This window comes from Carcharodon carcharias, chromosome 19 (genome assembly GCF_017639515.1).
Source record: "Carcharodon carcharias isolate sCarCar2 chromosome 19, sCarCar2.pri, whole genome shotgun sequence".
Lineage (NCBI taxonomy): Eukaryota > Metazoa > Chordata > Chondrichthyes > Lamniformes > Lamnidae > Carcharodon > Carcharodon carcharias.
The window spans coordinates 113583513-113601681 of record NC_054485.1 but is presented as its reverse complement, the minus strand read 5'-3'; the positions used below and the strand labels follow the sequence as shown (position 1 = coordinate 113601681).

The window sequence follows — 18169 nt, the reverse complement described above, 5'->3', positions numbered from 1 at the left end:
TTTACCCCTGCTTATAATTTGTTTCAAGACTTATGTTGCTATCAGTCTTCTGTACCTAACTTTAGTGTTACAACTTACAATACACAGCAGTTGGTAAAGGCTGAGTAGTTTAAATCCCAGAGAGAAACTTGAACAACGGTCATTACCTATATTTTCAATTGGTATGTTTGAGATGCAACTCTGAGTTCAGGAATAAGACCACCAAGCCTGGAAAGGTTTTTTTATATAAAACTAAATTAAAACTTGATTAATTTAACAACAAATTAAACACATACACATGTCTACAAATTATTACCATAACTTTTATACAAATCCCCAAATTAATCACTTCCAGGTAAATCTTCATCAAGGGAAGAATAACCCATAGACTTTAAACAGACACCAGGCAAAGCACATTTGACCATACAAATTCAAAAGGAGGTTCCTTGCAATTTGGTTCCTTTGTAGACATGGTTGTAGGTTTACAGGCTGGTTAGATCTTAAATGCCTCTGACCCACACACACAAACTCCTCTCTGTTTATACCAAACTTCCCCTTTGAATGTAAGTTTTCCATTGTATTGCTAGGTTTTTAATTTTACCTCTCCTAACAATAATATCCTTCATTCCACCAATTTTATTAGTAAAATAAACACATTGCTTGGCGTTTCCCAGCTAGGTGTAAGATTTTACCCATTCTTTTGAATGGATTATTCAACAAATGCAAGTTTACACGTTACCTTCTCCTCCTTATGTTTATCTTATTAACATCTCAAAACCACGATATATCAAAGCACCCGGACTAGCTGGCTTTAATCCATTGAAGACACAGACAGACACACACATAGACACAGACCCCAATAGAATTCCAATTTAAAAATAATTTCCAATAACATTATAAACATTATTATCTCTTCATGACACAAGTATAAAGTATTCTAACTCTAAGCTATTTCATAAGTGACATGAACAACATTAACAGTGTGCATTAATGGCGTTCCTACTACCCCATCTCTCCCTTCATGTCTTTGAAATCTTAGACTGAGGCGGTCTGCAGGTCTTGCGACCCTTATGCTTCTAGCTCACCATTCAACATAGGAAAATAAGAAATAGGAACAGTCGACCTTTCAGCCCTTCGAGCCTGCTCCGCCATTCAATAAGTTCATGGTTGATCATCTGTGTTTTGATTTCCACATTCCCCTCTAACCCCGATAACCTTTGATTCCCTTGCCTAACAAGAGTCTGTCTACCTCTGCCTCGGTTGGGAGAGCGGCAGGCTCTGGAGGTCCTTGCTCTTTTCATTGGCTTGGAGGTGGCTCCAGCGTCTGAGTGTCCTCGTGAATCATCCTCCATCTTGCAATGGGGGCAGCCTGGCTAGAGAGTGGGCAGAGACTCCTCCTGTTGCACCAACTGCTCCATCCGGCGTGCCGATTTGGTAGGAACAGGGTTGATCCTCAGTTTGGTGAAGGAACGGGGTTGGTTCTCAGTTTGGTGAAGGGCTGTGCCTTGTCTTTCAAGGTCCAGGTCCAAACTTTGTCATCCTGCTGCAGCTGTGGCAGTGTCTGGCACGGTGCTGCCTGAAGTAGGCAGAGGCCTGCTTCTGTCCGACGGGGGCAATTTCATGAGCTCCTCCTTGTTTAGCAGAGAGACCAGTGACTTGTGGTCTGTCTCAATGGTGATTTTGAGGCTGACAATGTAGTTGGAAAACTTTTCACAGGCCAATGTGACCGCCAAGGCTTTTTAAATAATGAAATACCTGGTTTCCGTGTTGGATAGTCCTCCTGAAGCTTAGTAAACTGGTCGCCAAGTGCCGTCTGATTGCTCCTGGAAAAGGACTGCTCGAGACCCATAGAGGAGACATCGGCTGTGATGATGATGGGTAGGGCCAGGATGTCTATAGAGGGCAGCATCTCCTTGACGCGGGTGAACGCCTGGTCTTGCGGGGAGTCCCAAACCCAGACTTGGTCCTTCCTAAGTAAGTGTCTCAGTGGCTTTGGGACCTATGCCAGCTTTTGCCGGCTGGTTCACCATGCCCAGGAGGAGTCGAAGGTCTGGGATAGAGGAAGTGAGGAAGTTGGTGATAGCTTTGGTTTTTTGGGTGTCTGCCATGATACCATTGCTGCTGATGACATGGCCCAGGAACTGGATGGACATTTTTGAGGAATTCTCAATTCTTTGTTATGATATGTTGTTATGATATGATGTTTACCGGGCTGACCAAATCTGAGAGGGAAACATGGCCACGCTATCACAATGATTTTGCAATTTGTATTTATTACAAGAAAGTTTGTGCATTGAAGTCAGAAGTAATGAGTCCACTACCACCTTTAGAGATTTTAAAGTTTAAATTAAATTTATTAACTAAAGAAAAAAAATTTAAACACACATAAGATTATAGTCACTTAGTCTTACAACAGTTCCCAAAATATTTCTACTTCCTGGACTTTCAACTACATACCCCCTTTCAGGCAACAGTCCAAATAGATTCTTAATCTATAAAACATCCAGCAATATTATCACAAGCACCCACTGTTGCTATAAGGGAGGTATTTCACACCACCTCTCTCCCTCTCACTCGATAGTAGAACTCCAAAGGCTTTTAACACAAGTTGGTTACTGGAACAGCAAACTTCTGCAGGGTGGCTGGAGGCATTTTTTGCACAGGTCTATTTCACACAATGCACCTTTCAAGGTATCATACGGCCACTCCCCACACAGCTTTCCATCTTTGCACTTGCAATTAATTTCTCTCGTCCAGCCACATGAATAATCTGTAAATTAAATGGTTGCAATAATAAACTCCATCTGAACAGTCTTACACTCCAGTCTTGAAATTTGTCCAGAAATTCTAAAAGTATTGTGGTCTGTATGACCAATTGTTTCTGAAGAATTGCTTGCAGCATAAGTCTCAATACTGCAATGCTAATGCCAGACCTAGAGTCTCTTTTTCAATGGTTGAGTATTTTTTCTGATATACATTCAGCTTCTGTGAAAAATGTCCTACCAGCTTTTCAGTTCTTGTTTCATCTTCTTGTAACAAACAGCACCAATACCCACATCACTTGCATCAATGGCCAACTTAAATTGCTTAGCATAATTAGATACTGCTAAAACTGGTGTTGTAGTCAACACAGTCTTTAAGCTGTCAAATGGATTCTGACACTCCTGTGTCCACTGAAATTTCTTGTTCCTTTTTAGTAGTTCAGTTGATGGAGCAAAACCACTGCTAAAATTTGGTACAAACTTCCAGTAAAATCTACTCATGCCCAGAAATCTCAAAACGTCCCACAAGATGTAGGAGCAGGAGTAGGCCATTCAGCCCATCGACTCTGCTCTGCCATTCAATGAGATCATGGCTGATATGATAATCCTCAACTCCACTTTCCTGCCTTTTCCCCATAACCCTTGATTCCTTTACTGATTAAAATCTGTCTATCTCAACCTTGAATATACTTAACAACCCAGCCTCTCCAGCCCTCTGCGGTAAAGAATTCCACAGATTGACCACCCTCTGAGAGAAGAAATTCCTCCTCATCTCTGTCTTAAATGGGTGATCCCTTACTCTGAGATTATGCCCTTTGGCCCCAGACTCTCCCACAAGGGGAAACCACCTCTCAGCATCTACCCTGTCAGGGCCCCTAAGAATCTTATATGTTTCAGTAAGGTCACCTCTCATTCTTCTAAACTCCAATGAGTACAGGCCCAACCTACTCAACCTCTCCTCATAAGAAAATCCCTCCATACTCAGGATCAACCTGGTGAACATACTCTAGACTGTCTCCATGCCAGTATATCTTTCCTTAGATAATGGGACCAAAACTATTCACAGTATTCTAGGTATGGTCTAACTGGTGCCTTGTATAGTTTTAGCAAGACTTCCCTATTTTTATACTCCATTCCCTTTGAAATAAAGCCAACATTCCATTTGCCTTCCCTATTACCTGCTGAACTTGTATGTTAGCCTTTTGTGATTCATACACGAGGACCCCCAAATCCCTCTGTGCTGCTGCTTTCTGCAGTCTTTCTTCATTTAAATAATATTCAGCTCCTCTATTCTTCCTGCCAAAGTGCAGAACCTCACATTTTCCCACATTATATTCCATCTGTCAAGTTTTTTTCCCACTCACTTAACCTATCTATATCCCTCTGTAGACTCTTTGTGTCACCCTCACCACTTGCCTTCCCACCTATTTTTGCATCATCCACAAACTTGGCGATAGTGCATTTACTTCCCTCATCCAAGTCATTAATATATATTGTAAATAATTGTGGCCCCAGCACTGATCCTTGTGGCACTCCACTAGTTACAGGTTGTCACCCTGAAAATGCCCCCCCCCGTATCCCAGCTCTCTGTCTTCTATTAGTTAGCCAATCCTCTATCCATTCTAATATACTATGCCCAACACCATGGGCTTTGTTGGCGAAATTCATGATGGCTTTTAATTACACATCTCATGGGGCCGCCTTACCATGACCAATGGTGTGGCTTAAATATGTAACTCTTTTGCAAATTCACTCTTACCAAGTTCACCACAAGATTAGCTCTTTGCAGTCGATCAAACAGTTGTTTCAGATGTTGTAAATGGCCCCCCATGTTTGACACAGTTGTTGATATAAACCGCACAATTTCTCAGACCTGCAATTACTTTGTTTGGCAGTCTTTGAAATGTTGCTGGTGCATCCTTCATACCCAATGGCATAACTTTAAACTGATATAGTCCATCTGATTTTACAAAAGCCAATATCTCTGCTCTTTCCAGTAAGGGTACTTGCCAATATCCCCACAGCAAGTCAATCTTTGTGATAAACTCTGACCCACTTTCTGAAGTGATATGAATCTGCTTTTGTCACTGTGTTTACTTTTCAATGATCCCCACACTAAAGGCTGGAATTTTCCCAGATTTGCGCCAAGTGCGGTATTGGGTGGGTAAGACATGGTTTTACCCTCCAGCCGTGATGGGTTTCCACGCTGTATCGTCCCAACGCGCCTCATTATTTCTGCACTCCCGGGAAAGACGCCGTTTCCATGGCACCCAGCCACCATTATCCAGCCTCTGCATCACGCTGGGCCCCATCTTCAAAATCCAGCCGCAAGCACACATCTCAGTACTTCCAGCTCGCCACAGCTGCATTGAAGTCATGGCCCTGAAACTGTAGAAAGCGGCAGCCCCCAGGTTCAGCGATGCGTCTCTCGAGCGACTATTGGATGCCATTGAGGCCCGCCAGGATGTCCTCTACCCCTACTCTGGCCGCAGGGTGGGCAGCAACAGCATGAACCCGGCTTGGGAGGGATGGCAACGGTGCTTAGTGCCAACCCCCTGCAAAATAGGACAGCCACCCAGTGGCGCAAGAGGATGAATGATCTCCTCTGTTCTGCCTGGGTAAGTCACTTATCTCATCACTCAACTCACAGACTCACAAACCCACCACACACCCACAGGGCCCACACTCATTGCCGGTTCAGCTCTCACCATTCACTCTCACACACTCACCGTCATTGTCCTCATCCTGTCCATGGGACCACTCAACACCCACACGGGCCAGGCATACTTGTCATCTGGCCTGGCAGGCATCTTGCTTACACTTCCTCCATCTCTATCCATGCAGGACAAGCTGGCACTCAACAAGAGAGAGAGGTCGCAGACCGGTGGCAAAATGCCCGAAATCAACATCTTCACGGACTATGATGACCGGCGATGACCAGGACCGGTCCTGTTCTGACAGTGAGGTTGGCGCTGCTCTACCAAGTGAGGATCCAGCAGTGCAACATCCATCAGACACCCATGTTGTGAGTGATGTGTCCTCTTTCACAGGCCACTGCCAGGCACTGATTATCTCTCCTCTGCTTTCACAGGCACATCTACCAAACAGCCACCGCAGTCCATGACCCAGGGCCTCCAGTCAAGCCCCGAAGAAACCTCTGAAGATGAATCTGGAGTCACCCTCCCTGAAGTCCCGACACAACGCCCACTCACACTCTCCACCAGTCACCTCAGAGGCAGGGCTGCACTTGCCCCCTGACCCCCACGCCCCTCACCACCCCCCTCCCCACTACCAGCCAGGCAGAGTGGCACTTAACCCCAACCCCCTCCCAGCGCTCCTGAAGCCTGCAAAACAACAGACAAGCTCTGCAGGACCCCCAGTTCACCCAAAGTGCAGCTCACCAATTGTACGTTGCCTCTGTGCTGTTGTGAAACAGGTCGGCCTGCTTTCCTGCTGACGTGGACGAACGATCCAGTGGGGGTGCAAGGGCCTGGTATAATGATATGCTGATGATGCGGTCGGAAAACTTTTCACAGTGACTGCCAAAGCTTCTCTTATGATAATGGCATACCTGGTTTCCGTGTTGGATAGTCCTCTTGAAGCTTGGTACGTTGGTTGCCGCATGCAGTCTGATTGCTCCTGGAAGAGGACTGCTCGAGACCCACAGAGGAGGCATCGGCTGTGATGATGATAGGTAGGGCCAGGATGTCTAGAGAGAGCAGCATCTCCTTGATGCCTGGTCCTGCGGGGAGTCCCAAACCCAGACTTGGTCCTTCCTAAGTAAGTGTCTCAGTTTTTCTTTTTTTCCCACCTATTTCCATTATTTTTAAGTATTTTAAAATATTTTATGCTCTCCCCACCCCCACTAGAGCTATACCTTGAGTGCCCTACCATCCATTCTTAATTAGCACATTCGTTTAGATAATATCACCAACTTTAACACCTATGTGTTCTTTTGTTCTATTGTTGGTGACATCTTTTGATGATCTGCTTCTATCACTGCTTGTTTGTCCCTACAACCACACCCCCTGCCTCCACTTCTCTCTCTCTCTCTCTCTCTCCGCTCCCCGTCCCCACACACCTTAAACCAGCTTATATTTCAACTCTTTCTTGGACTCAAACTCAAGTTCTGTCGAAGGGTCATGAGGACTCGAAACGTCAACTCTTTTCTTCTCCGCCGATGCTGCCAGACCTGCTGAGTTTTTCCAGGTAATTCTGTTTTTGTCTAAGTGTCTCAGTGGCTCCTTGAGCTGTGCCAGCTGAGGCAAAAATTTCACCGGCTGTTCACCACGCCCAGGAGGAGTTGAAGGACCAGGATAGCGGAAGTCGGTGATCGCCTTGGTTTTTAGGTGTCTGCTGTGATACTGCTGCTGACGACAATGTGGCCCAGGAACCAGATGGAGCTTTTTGAGAACTTCTCAACTCTCGCAGCCATCCCAGGACCACTGTGAACCTCTCGTTGTACTATTGTACCGTGACCACGAGGACCAGAATGTTGTCCATGCAGCAAATGACTCCTTGAAGGCCTTGCAAGATGTCTGACATTGTTTACTGGAAGATCTCTGGTGTCAATGTGATCCCAAAGGGTAGAAGGTTGAAGCAGAATCTACTGCGGGGGGGTAATGAATGTGGTTAAGAGCTGAAAACCCTCGTCAAGAGGAAGTAGCCAGAAGCTGCTGTTAGCCTCCAGGTTTGAAAAAGCGGGTGCTGCCTGAAAGCTCTGTCAGGCTCTCGTCCACTGAGGCCATGGGGTTGTTAAGCTGCGTGAGGTCGACACAGATGTGGAGGGAGCCGTTCAGTTTGCGAGCCAAGACCGTCCCCGAGCACCATGTGGTGGGTTGCTTCGCAGGGGACATGACTCCCATATTCACCATGTTATCGAGCTGGCGCCATACCTCATCCATGAGGGGATGGGGCCTTTGGCAGAGTGCAGAGGCACAGTGCTTGGCGCCATTCCCAAGTGTAGTTTTGTAGGGTTGTTAAGGTAGTCCAGTCCTGTGGAAAGATTCCAGAACTGTTGTCTGTATTTTGAGCCTGACTGTAGCTGGTTTACCTCTGCGACACGTTGTAAGAGGTTAACCTCATTGCAGGTATCACAGCTTAGCAGCAAGTAGTCCTGTTTGGGGACCACAATGGACTTAGAAAATAATAGTATGATCAGACAAAGTCAACATGGTTTTACGGAAGGGAAATTGTGTTTGACAAACGTATTAGTTTTTTTTGAGAATGTAACCAGTGGGGTAAATAAAGGGAACCAGCAGATATTGTATACTTGCATTTCCAAAAAGCATTTGATATATGCTGCACAGAAGGTTAACAGGCAAGGTAAGGCCTCATGGAGTTGGGGGTAATATATTAGCATGGAAAGAAAATTGGTTTTCAGACAGGAAGCAAAGAGTATGCATAAATTGGGTGTTTTCAGTTTGCCAGTCTGTGCTAAGTGGAGTGCCACAGGATCAGTGATGAGGCCTTAGCTATTTCAATCTATAATTAATGATTTAGATGAAGAGTAATGTAGCTAAGTTTGCTGACAATACCTAGCTTGGTGGAAATGCAATGTGTGAGGAGGACATAGGCTGCAAGGAGATATAGGCAGATTAGGAGAGTGTGCAACAAGGTAACGGACAGAGTATAATGTAGGGAAGTGTGAGGTTATTCACTTTGTTCATAAGAATAGAAAAGCAGAATATTTTCCAAAAGGTGTGGAACTTGTAAATGTTGATGTTTGGAGAGACTTGGGTGTGCTCACACAAGGACCCACAGAGTTAGTATTCCAGGCACAGCAAGCAACTAGGAAGGCAAATGGCTTGTTGGCCTTTATCACAAATGGATGTATTTGCATTGGAGACAGTACAGCAAAGGGTCACTGGCCTAGTACCCGGCTTGAGAGGGTTGTCCAATGATGAAAACCTGAGTGAATTGGGCCTATGTTCTGTGGAGTTCAGAAGAATGAGAGGTGATCTCATTGAAATGTACAAGATTCTGAAAAATTTTGAATATATTTAAGGCTGGGATAGACAGATTTTTGGTGTCTTTGGGAATTAAAGGATATGGGGAGTAAATAGGAAAGTGGGGTTGAAGGGCCAAGATCAGCACTGATTGTATTGAATGTGGAGCAGGCCGAATGGGCTGTATGGTCTACTACTCCTATCTCGTGCTCTTGTGTGAGGGATCAGTCTGCTGCATTGTGTTCATCATAGGAAACAAAGATATAGATACAGTGTCTACAGATTAGATAAAGAAAAAGAAACTTGCATTTATATAGCGCCTTTCACAACTACTGATGTCTCGAAGCGCTTTACAGCCAGTGAAGTACTTTTTGAGGTGTAGTCAGTACTGTAATGTAAGAAGCACAACAGCTAATTTGCACTTAGCAACACTCACACGCAGCAATGTGATAATGACCAGATAATGTTTTTTTTGATAGGGTCCAGTGCCATCTGTTCCTGCTGTGTTGGAGATAACCATGGTTCTCTCTCTATCTCAGGTTCTGGGGGAGATTAAGCTGCACCAACATCCTGTGCATGTTGTCACTACAGTGATGGAAGGCCAACAAATTGCATTTGCTGGAGGAGGAGGGGAACTGCACATTGCTTACCTCCTTTAACAGAAAAGGAAACTGAGCAGGAGGCTATCCATAACCTTGCGTCTCGGTCCCAGAAGCTCAATGTTTGAATTTTCAACATTTTCATTAAAGCTTTTACTGAAATATTGCTTTGGGTGTGTTTGTGTTCAGGTTTGTCACCTTGTGGTTCCAAGTGTATAATAGGATTGTTGTCTTTGTCTACTGTCCGATGCCCCCAATATCTCGACATTTGTCCGGTGAGTAGCAGACTAAACAAATCATCAAGGTCCCAGCTTTGGTTCTCTAGTATGTGCTGTAAGATGATCTTGGTGTACCAGAACATGGACACCACCACTTCCCAAGACTCCATGCGGCTGAAGCACATTACTAAGAACACATTGTCTTCTTGTAACGTCTCTAAATGTTAACTCAGTGTTTCTCCCATAAATGCAGCCTGATCTGCTAGGTATCTCCAACATTTTCTGTTTCTGTTTCAGATTTCTAGCATCCACAGTACTCTGCTTTTGCACAAGATGTTTTGTGTTCCATGTGGGGTGAGGTGTGATGCTTGCTCATTATGCAAATACAGCACCTGACTGTGTGCAGTCTCCTCCATTTGCCTAGATTAGTGAGGTGAGGGATAGCATCAGGGTAGACTGGGACTGTTCTCCATATGCATTGTTTATAAGTCAAACTAGCGCATCAGTTCTCTCGCTGAAGCCTTCACGTTTTAAGGTACTGATCTCCTTAGGTGCACTTTGTACCAGTGATCAGGTGTACATTAATGCCCCTGATCTCACCATCCACACAGTTACTTGCTGAGTGTCATATGAGCTAAATGAAGTGAAAGAAATTCCAGCTTTGGACTCTGTTCAGAAGGTTAAAGATGAGGTATCTAATATGTTAAACAATATCAATATGGGCGCCTCTCTCTTGCCACTAAGTCAGGCCCCAAATTTTAATAGAGAAAATTTAATTCAAAACAAGTTAGTAGGCTGCCCCTGGCATTGTTGCGTCAGATCAATAATTTAACAGTGTGGTAGATAATCCAGTCAATACCCCTGGCACTGTTGGACTTTATAGAATACAATAGAATAGAATTCTTGAATCATACAGAGCAGGAAGTAATTTAGTCCATCGTGATAGCTCTTTGAAAGAGCTATCCAATAAGTCTCACCCTTGTCGTTTCTCATAGTCATGAAGATTCTTCCTTTTCAAATATTTATTCAATTTCCCCTTTTGAAAGCTGGAAACAGTTTTGTTCTTATTTAAAACAAAAACAGAATTACCTGGAAAAACTCAGCAGGTCTGGCAGCATCGGCGGAGAAGAAAAGTCTTTTCTTCTCCGCCGATGCTGCCAGACCTGCTGAGTTTTTCCAGGTAATTCTGTTTTTGTTTTGGATTTCCAGCATCCGCAGTTTTTTTGTTTTTATCTTTGTTCTTATTTACTCTGTCATAACTCTGAAGGAGAACAATCCTAGTTTCTCCCAGTCTTTCCACATGACTGACATCCCTCAATCCTAGCATAACTGTGCTCACTATCCTCTGTAGCCTGCCCAGGGTTTGACATTCTCCCTAAGATATGGTCCCCAGAGTATTGGACACAATTTTTAACCCTAAAAATGGGTGAGTTTGGGTCATGTGGAATGCGTAAATGTCAAGAATCTGCCCACTTCTGATTTGAAGAGGAGGGGGAAATGGGACAACAACCTGCTCACAGGAGGTAGGTCACTCATTGTGAGCCACATAGTCTAATGCTCAGTTCTTCCATGTAACACACAATATATTAGATAATATTTGATCTCTTGCTAATTTGATGAGTATCATGGGTTTTAAAATGTTAAGATTGAATGATGAAGGACATTAGTATAGATGATAATCAAGGCCAAAGATTTATTTTCACAGAAAACAGACAGAATTTTGACAAAACAGTTGTGGAATTTGAAGGGCAAATCCTGGAACATTCTATGTAATAAAAACCCATTAAGTGAAGCAGCCTTATGTTCAGACTCAATCAGCAATGTCGCAGAAGGTTGACCGTTTGTTCGTTGTCACCTGGCCTTAGTCGGACTGTTGGCATCAGTTTGCTTCTTCTCCAGTTTTCTTCAAATCTCCCTCAGTCCACGTCTCAAGATTATCCACCCGTGTGATTTTTTTTCTGTGTTTACCCTCAATTTCTCCTTTGCTTGTTATTGGGACAAGGCTGTCAGGTCTCCATTTCCAATGTCTGTACTGGGTATCTTTCTGTAACTGTACTTAGCAACCCTTTTAATTCCTGTACTTCTACTCTTGATCTAACTTGCTCATTTGTCATCGTTAACAAGCAATTCGCAAATCTACAGCAAACAGCTACTCAATGAAATTCATTTTGGCTGCAATGATTCTGTACCCTTCAAAAAGCTCTAAGATTCAGTAAATTCTACACTTCTCAGATGTCCTCTTGTTCAAGTAGCTTTGTGTATAGATATTATACACAAACAAGGGGAAGGCAAGGGCACAATGTGATGGGCGTGGGGAGGCGAGGGCGCAGCGTCGGGGGGGGGTGGGGGGTGGTGGTGCCAAGGGCACAGTAAACTCCTAACACCCAGCAGCACCTGCTCCTCGCACGGGTAACTCGCTTTGCATGTTCCTGGCCTCTCTGCAGCTGTACAGCCATTTAATGATCCTGGCATTGCGTTCAATGATGGAGATTCCATATGAGATGGCCTTTCCTGTCCTCTCCCCAGCTGTGTTACTGTGCTGCGAGCTACAGGCACTGACGCTCTGCAGTTTGAGGGACAGGATGTCTGAGCCAGACTTGGCCAATTGCTCCATCGCTGCAGATTCCAGGTCCTCAGGCTCCAGGCCACAGTAATTGAAGAACCGCTCCAGCTCGGCCTGAGCCTGGCAGCGTTGGTCACTCAGCTCCAACGCTGAGCGGTGCGGTGAGGACTTGGTCCTCAGGGTCAGCTCGGAGCACCCTTTCCTTGGGGAAAGCTGTGACTGGGCTGGAGAAGGAGCTGGCCACTTCCGGAAACGCCTGCAAACACTGGGTCTCACGTCCACCCTCCTCACCACCCCTCGGTGAGCCAGCACTGAGGCACCAGGCTTCACATCGTTGCTCCCTCGTTCTGGGTCGCTGCTGCTTTGCTGGTACCCCACTCTGGAACCCACGGCCTTTCCCTGGGAATGAGGCCCTTTCCCAGCCGGGCTGGGAATATCACAGCTCAGAATCTCCAGGCTCGAGTTCTCTTTCTCTGCCCTGCAGCCCCCTCCAGCACCAGCAGGATTCCTGGGGCTGACATGGTTGTGTGTGACCGTGGGACATGGCACTGGTTTGCCTGGCCTCACTGGCTCCTGACGGGCACCCACCAGTTGCTGGCTCTTCACGTATTTGACTTTATCGGCCTCCAGCCGCTCCACCGCGCTCAGGGTCGGAGGCCCCCTCCATACCCGCTTGCGGAAGTACTCCGGCCCTCTGTTTAGGATTCGGAGAGGATTGCCTGAACAGAATGTGACAGGATCACAACTTTCATTCAACATTTCCCACTGTCCACCGATCCCTTCTGCTCTATACTCAGCAGTGGGGTGTTGTAGGGGGTGGGGGACAAGAGCCTCAGTCATCATCAGGAAGGAGCTGGTTCTCACATGATCTGAATGCCCCTACCGCAACAGATTTAGTCTCCTGGCAGACCACAGGACCTTGCTCACGATATCTTGTAAACTTATCGGGTCACTTCTGAAACGAAATAGGAAAACAAAAAACAATAAGCGAAAGGTTTTAGTTGCCAGGATCCCAGGAAAATGAGCAGGGCAGGAAATGTGGGACTTACGAAGACAGTGGGTGAGCCTACACCAGCTGGATTGCAGTGGTTCAACAAGGGCACTCACCACCAGCTTCTGAAGGGCAGTGGGAGAGGGATAATAAATGCTGGCCTGGCCAGCAACGCCCATATCCCATAAAGGAATAACAAGACTCTACACACACACAAACACAGCTTCTTATTCAAATCCCGCTGATGGCCAATTGTTAAATTAAATGTGTGATCTTTACAGTATTCCCCTAGACACAACCATGGTAAGGCAATGCCGAAAGCTTAAGCCTCTTACCCCTCCCTTCCTCCACTTCCCCATCCTCGCTCTGTTTCCCTTCCTCACTCTCAGGCTCTGACTCTCACCCCCCCACCCTCTCTCTCTCTTACTCCCTCTTCCATCCCGCACCCACCACCTCTCTCCTCCCCCACAACCTGACCTCCCCTCCCCTCGCTCTTTTTCTGACTCTTTTCCCCCACTCACTCTCCCCTCCCCTCTCTGTGACCCCCTCCCTTCCTCTCCCTCCATCCATCCCCTCCTCACCCCAACCCCTCTCTCCCCTCCCCCTCTTCTCTCCCCCTCCCCCACTCATCCCCTCTCACCCTCCTCCCTCTCTTCCCCCCCCTCCCCCTCTCTCCCCCCCTCCCCCTCTCTCCCCCCTCCCTCTCTCCCCCACCTCTCTCTCTCCCCTCCTCCCTCTCTCACCCACCTCCCCCTCCCCCCCACCTCCCTCTCTCCCCCTCCCCCTCTCTCCCCCTCCCTCTCTCCCCCACCTCTCTCACCCACCTCCCTCTCTCCCCACCTCCCTCTCTCCCCCTCCCCCTCTCTCCCCCACCTCTCCCCCCTCCTCCCTCTCTCCCCCACCTCCCCCTCCCCCCCTCCTCCCTCTCTCCCTCACCTCCCCCTCCCCCCCACCTCCCTCTCTCCCCCCTTCTCCCTCTCTCCCCCCTCCTCCCTCTCTCCCCCCTTCTCCCTCTCTCCCCCTCCCCTCTCTCCCCCCCCCTCCCCCCTCTCCCCCCCTCCCCCTCTCCCCCCCTCCCCCTCTCTCCCCCCTCCTCCTCTCTCCCTCTCTCCCCCACCTCTCTCCCTCCTTCTCCCTCTCTCCCTCCCCCTCTCTCCCCCACCTCTCTCCCCCCTTCTCCCTCTCTCCCCTCCTCCCTCTCTCCCCTCCTCCCTCTCTCACCCACCTCCCTCTCTCCCCCACCTCCCTCCCCTCCCTCTCTCCCTCCCTCTCCCCCCCCTCTCCCCTCCTCCCTCTCTCCCCTCCCCCCTCTCCCCCCCACCTCCCTCTCTTCCCCCCTCCCCCTCTCCCCCCCACCTCCCTCTCTTCCCCCCTCCCCCTCTCTCCCCCACCTCTCTCCCCCCTTCTCCCTCTCTCCCACCTCCCTCTCTCACCCACCTCCCTCTCTCCCCTCCTCCCTCTCTCCCCCACCTCCCTCTCTCCCCCACCTCCCTCTCTCCCCCACCTCCCTCCCCTCCCTCTCACTCCCCTCCCTCTCACTCACTTTCTCCCTCCTCTCCTTTTCTCCCCCTCCCTTTTTCTCCCTCCCCCCTCTCCCTCCTTCTCCCTTTCCCTCCCTCTTTCCCCCTCCTCCCTCTTCCCCCCCTTTCCCTCCCTCTTTCCCCCTCCTCCCTCTTCCCCCCCTTTCCCTCCCTCTTCCCCCCCTTTCCCTCCCTCTTCCCTCTTTCCCCCCTTTCCCTCCCTCTTCCCCCCCTTTCCCTCCCTCTTCCCCCCCTCCTCCCCCCCTCCTCCCTCTTCCCCCCCTCCCTCTTCCCCCCCTCCCTCTTCCCCCCCTTTCCCTCCCTCTTCCCCCCCTTTCCCTCCCTCTTCCCCCCCTTTCCCTCCCTCTTCCCCCCCTCCTCCCTCTTCCCCCCCTCCCTCTTCCCCCCCTTTCCCTCCCTCTTCCCCCCCTTTCCCTCCCTCTTCCCCCCCTCCTCCCCCCCTCCTCCCTCTTCCCCCCCTCCCTCTTCCCCCCCTTTCCCTCCCTCTTCCCCCCCTCCTCCCTCTTTCCCCCCTCCTCCCTCTTTCCCCCCTCCTCCCTCTTCCCCCCCTTTCCCTCCCTCTTTCCCCCCTCCTCCCTCTTCCCCCCTTTCCCTCCCTCTTCCCCCCCTCCTCCCTCTTTCCCCCCTCCTCCCTCTTCCCCCCCTCCTCCCTCTTTCCCCCCTCCTCCCTCTTTCCCCCCTCCTCCCTCTTTCCCCCCCTTTCCCTCCCTCTTCCCCCCCCGCCTTCTCCCACCTGTTGCTCCTCGAACCGGGATTTAAATTGCGTTTCTACCGTTCGCTCGCGGACACGGACCAATCAGCGGCCAGTGGGCGGCCCCTCGAGCGCCGCGCGATTGATAGTTACGCCTAACCAATCGGCGTTGACAGTGAACTGCCCACCGTATCAGCACGCAGCCAATCAGAGCGCACGTCGGCCCTCCCACGCCGGACAATGAGGGCGGGTGATTTGAAGTGTGTGGAGCCCCGCCCCCTGCAACCGTCAACACACACACGGGTCAATGTAAGGTCAGGAGAAAATATAGGATCCATATAGGAGCAAACATACCATCAACATAGGATCCACATAGGAGCAACATAGGATCCATATAGGAGCAAACATACCATCAACATAGGATCCACATAGGAGCAACATAGGATCCATATAGGAGCAAACATACCATCAACATAGGATCCACATAGGAGCAACATAGGATCCATATAGGAGTAAACATACCATCAACATAGGATCCATAAAGGAGCAAACATACCATCAACATAGGATCCATATAGGAGCAACATAGGATCCATATAGGAGCAAACATACCATCAACATAGGATCCATATAGGAGCAAATATAGGAGCAACATAGGATCCATATAGGAGCAACATAGGATCCATATAGGAGCAACATAGGATCCATATAGGAGCAAATATAGGAGCAACATAGGATCCATATAGGAGCAAATATAGGAGCAAACATACCATCAACATAGGATCCATATAGGAGCAAACATACCATCAACATAGGATCCATATAGGAGCAAATATACCATCAACATAGGATCCATATAGGAGCAAATATAGGAGCAACATAGGATCCATATAGGAGCAACATAGGATCCATATAGGAGCAACATAGGATCCATATAGGAGCAACATAGGATCCATATAGGAGCAACATAGGATCCATATAGGAGCAACATAGGATCCATATAGGAGCAACATAGGATCCATATAGGAGCAAATATAGGAGCAACATAGGATCCATATAGGAGCAACATAGGATCCATATAGGAGCAACATAGGATCCATATAGGAGCAACATAGGATCCATATAGGAGCAACATAGGATCCATATAGGAGCAAATATAGGAGCAACATAGGATCCATATAGGAGCAAATATAGGATCCATATAGGAGCAAATATAGGATCCATATAGGAGCAAATATACCATCAACATAGGATCCATATAGGAGCAACATAGGATCCATATAGGAGCAAATATAGGAGCAACATAGGATCCATATAGGAGCAACATAGGATCCATATAGGAGCAAATATAGGATCCATATAGGAGCAAATATAGGATCCATATAGGAGCAAACATACCATCAACATAGGATCCATATGGGAGCAACATAGGATCCATATAGGAGCAAATATAGGAGCAACATAGGATCCATATAGGAGCAACATAGGATCCATATAGGAGCAAATATAGGAGCAAACATACCATCAACATAGGATCCATATAGGAGCAAACATACCATCAACATAGGATCCATATAGGAGCAAATATAGGAGCAACATAGGATCCATATAGGAGCAACATAGGATCCATATAGGAGCAACATAGGATCCATATAGGAGCAAATATAGGAGCAACATAGGATCCATATAGGAGCAAATATAGGATCCATATAGGAGCAAATATAGGATCCATATAGGAGCAAATATACCATCAACATAGGATCCATATAGGAGCAACATAGGATCCATATAGAAGCAAATATAGGAGCAACATAGGATCCATATAGGAGCAACATAGGATCCATATAGGAGCAACATAGGATCCATATAGGAGCAAATATAGGATCCATATAGGAGCAAATATACGATCAACATAGGATCCACTTGGAGCAAATATACGATCAACATAGGATCCATATAGGAGCAAATATACGATCAACATAGGATCCATATAGGAGCAAATATATGATCAACATAGGATCCATATAGGAGCAAATATAGGATCCATACAGGAGCAAATATAGGATCCATACAGGAGCAAATATAGGATCCATACAGGAGCAAATATAGGATCAACATAGGATCCATATAGGAGCAAATAACTGATCGATATAGTGTTATGACCTGCCAAGAGATCAATAGCTTTTAAAGAGAAATTAAAACTTCCAGTTATTTGCTGAAAGAACGACAGACAAGATTTCACATTTTAAAACTTATTGACAATTTCAGAAGAGAATATTATTAACTAAACACTATTTTCTGTTTTGTGTGCAACTTATGCTTTAAGTTACTGAACAGAATTTGCCTCTTATTTTAATGACAACCGAAAACCCCAACTTTATAATGCTTTTTGTTCTTTTAAATAGACATCCAATTTTCCTGGAACCAATCCAAAGTGATTTGCAGCTCCCAAGGATTTTACTTTGTTATTTTTCTTTACCTTACACAATGAGAGTTTCCCTTGGGGGTTTCTCCCTCCAGCTCCAGCTCCAGCTCCAGCTCCAGCTCCAGCTCCAGCTAGGCAAATCCTCCAGCGTTGTTTTAACTCCTCAATAACTCCGCCTTCAAATTGAGCACGTGTTCCCATCCTCATTCTGCATGGTAGACAATAGGGTCAGCACTTTCTCTGCTTAAGGTGCAGTCCTGGCTGACTCCACTTCTTTTACTTGCCTCCTCAGTTGGCTGCAATATCCACAAGACTAAAGTCCAGGATGACCAACCATCTAGTATTTTAAGGGATTATCCCTTATTCTGACTTTTTGTCCTGTATTTCTTGGAAGGTCTGTGGGAGACTGAGCCTGGTTGAGTGATTTGAGTGGTGCTGCAAGTCTGCGTGTT

At 47.2% G+C, this 18169-nt stretch overlaps 2 protein-coding genes across 3 annotated transcripts in view; one reads left to right on the top strand and one right to left on the bottom strand.

The window, feature by feature from the left end:
• LOC121291876 (uncharacterized WD repeat-containing protein all2124-like) overlaps positions 1–9405 on the top strand; it is a 215887-nt gene extending 206482 nt beyond the window's left edge. Inside the window, exon 7 of one of the 2 annotated variants that reach the window (XM_041213519.1) lies at positions 9229–9405. In XM_041213519.1, the coding sequence (XP_041069453.1) occupies positions 9229–9348 (120 nt within the window). In that variant the 3' untranslated portion in view covers positions 9349–9405. Of the gene's footprint in view, positions 1–9168 lie in introns of both variants that reach the window. The other variant, XM_041213518.1, reaches the window with a different exon arrangement.
• Positions 9406–11198: 1793 nt separating this feature from the next.
• On the bottom strand, positions 11199–15408 carry LOC121291819 (protein FAM110A-like). Its single transcript, XM_041213415.1, has 2 exons — positions 15335–15408; positions 11199–13024 (listed from the first exon to the last, which is right to left on the bottom strand). The coding sequence occupies exon 2, from the start codon at positions 12910–12912 to the stop codon at positions 11884–11886; it is 1029 nt and encodes a 342-aa protein (XP_041069349.1). The 5' UTR covers positions 12913–13024; positions 15335–15408; the 3' UTR covers positions 11199–11883.
• Positions 15409–18169: the final 2761 nt, after the last annotated feature.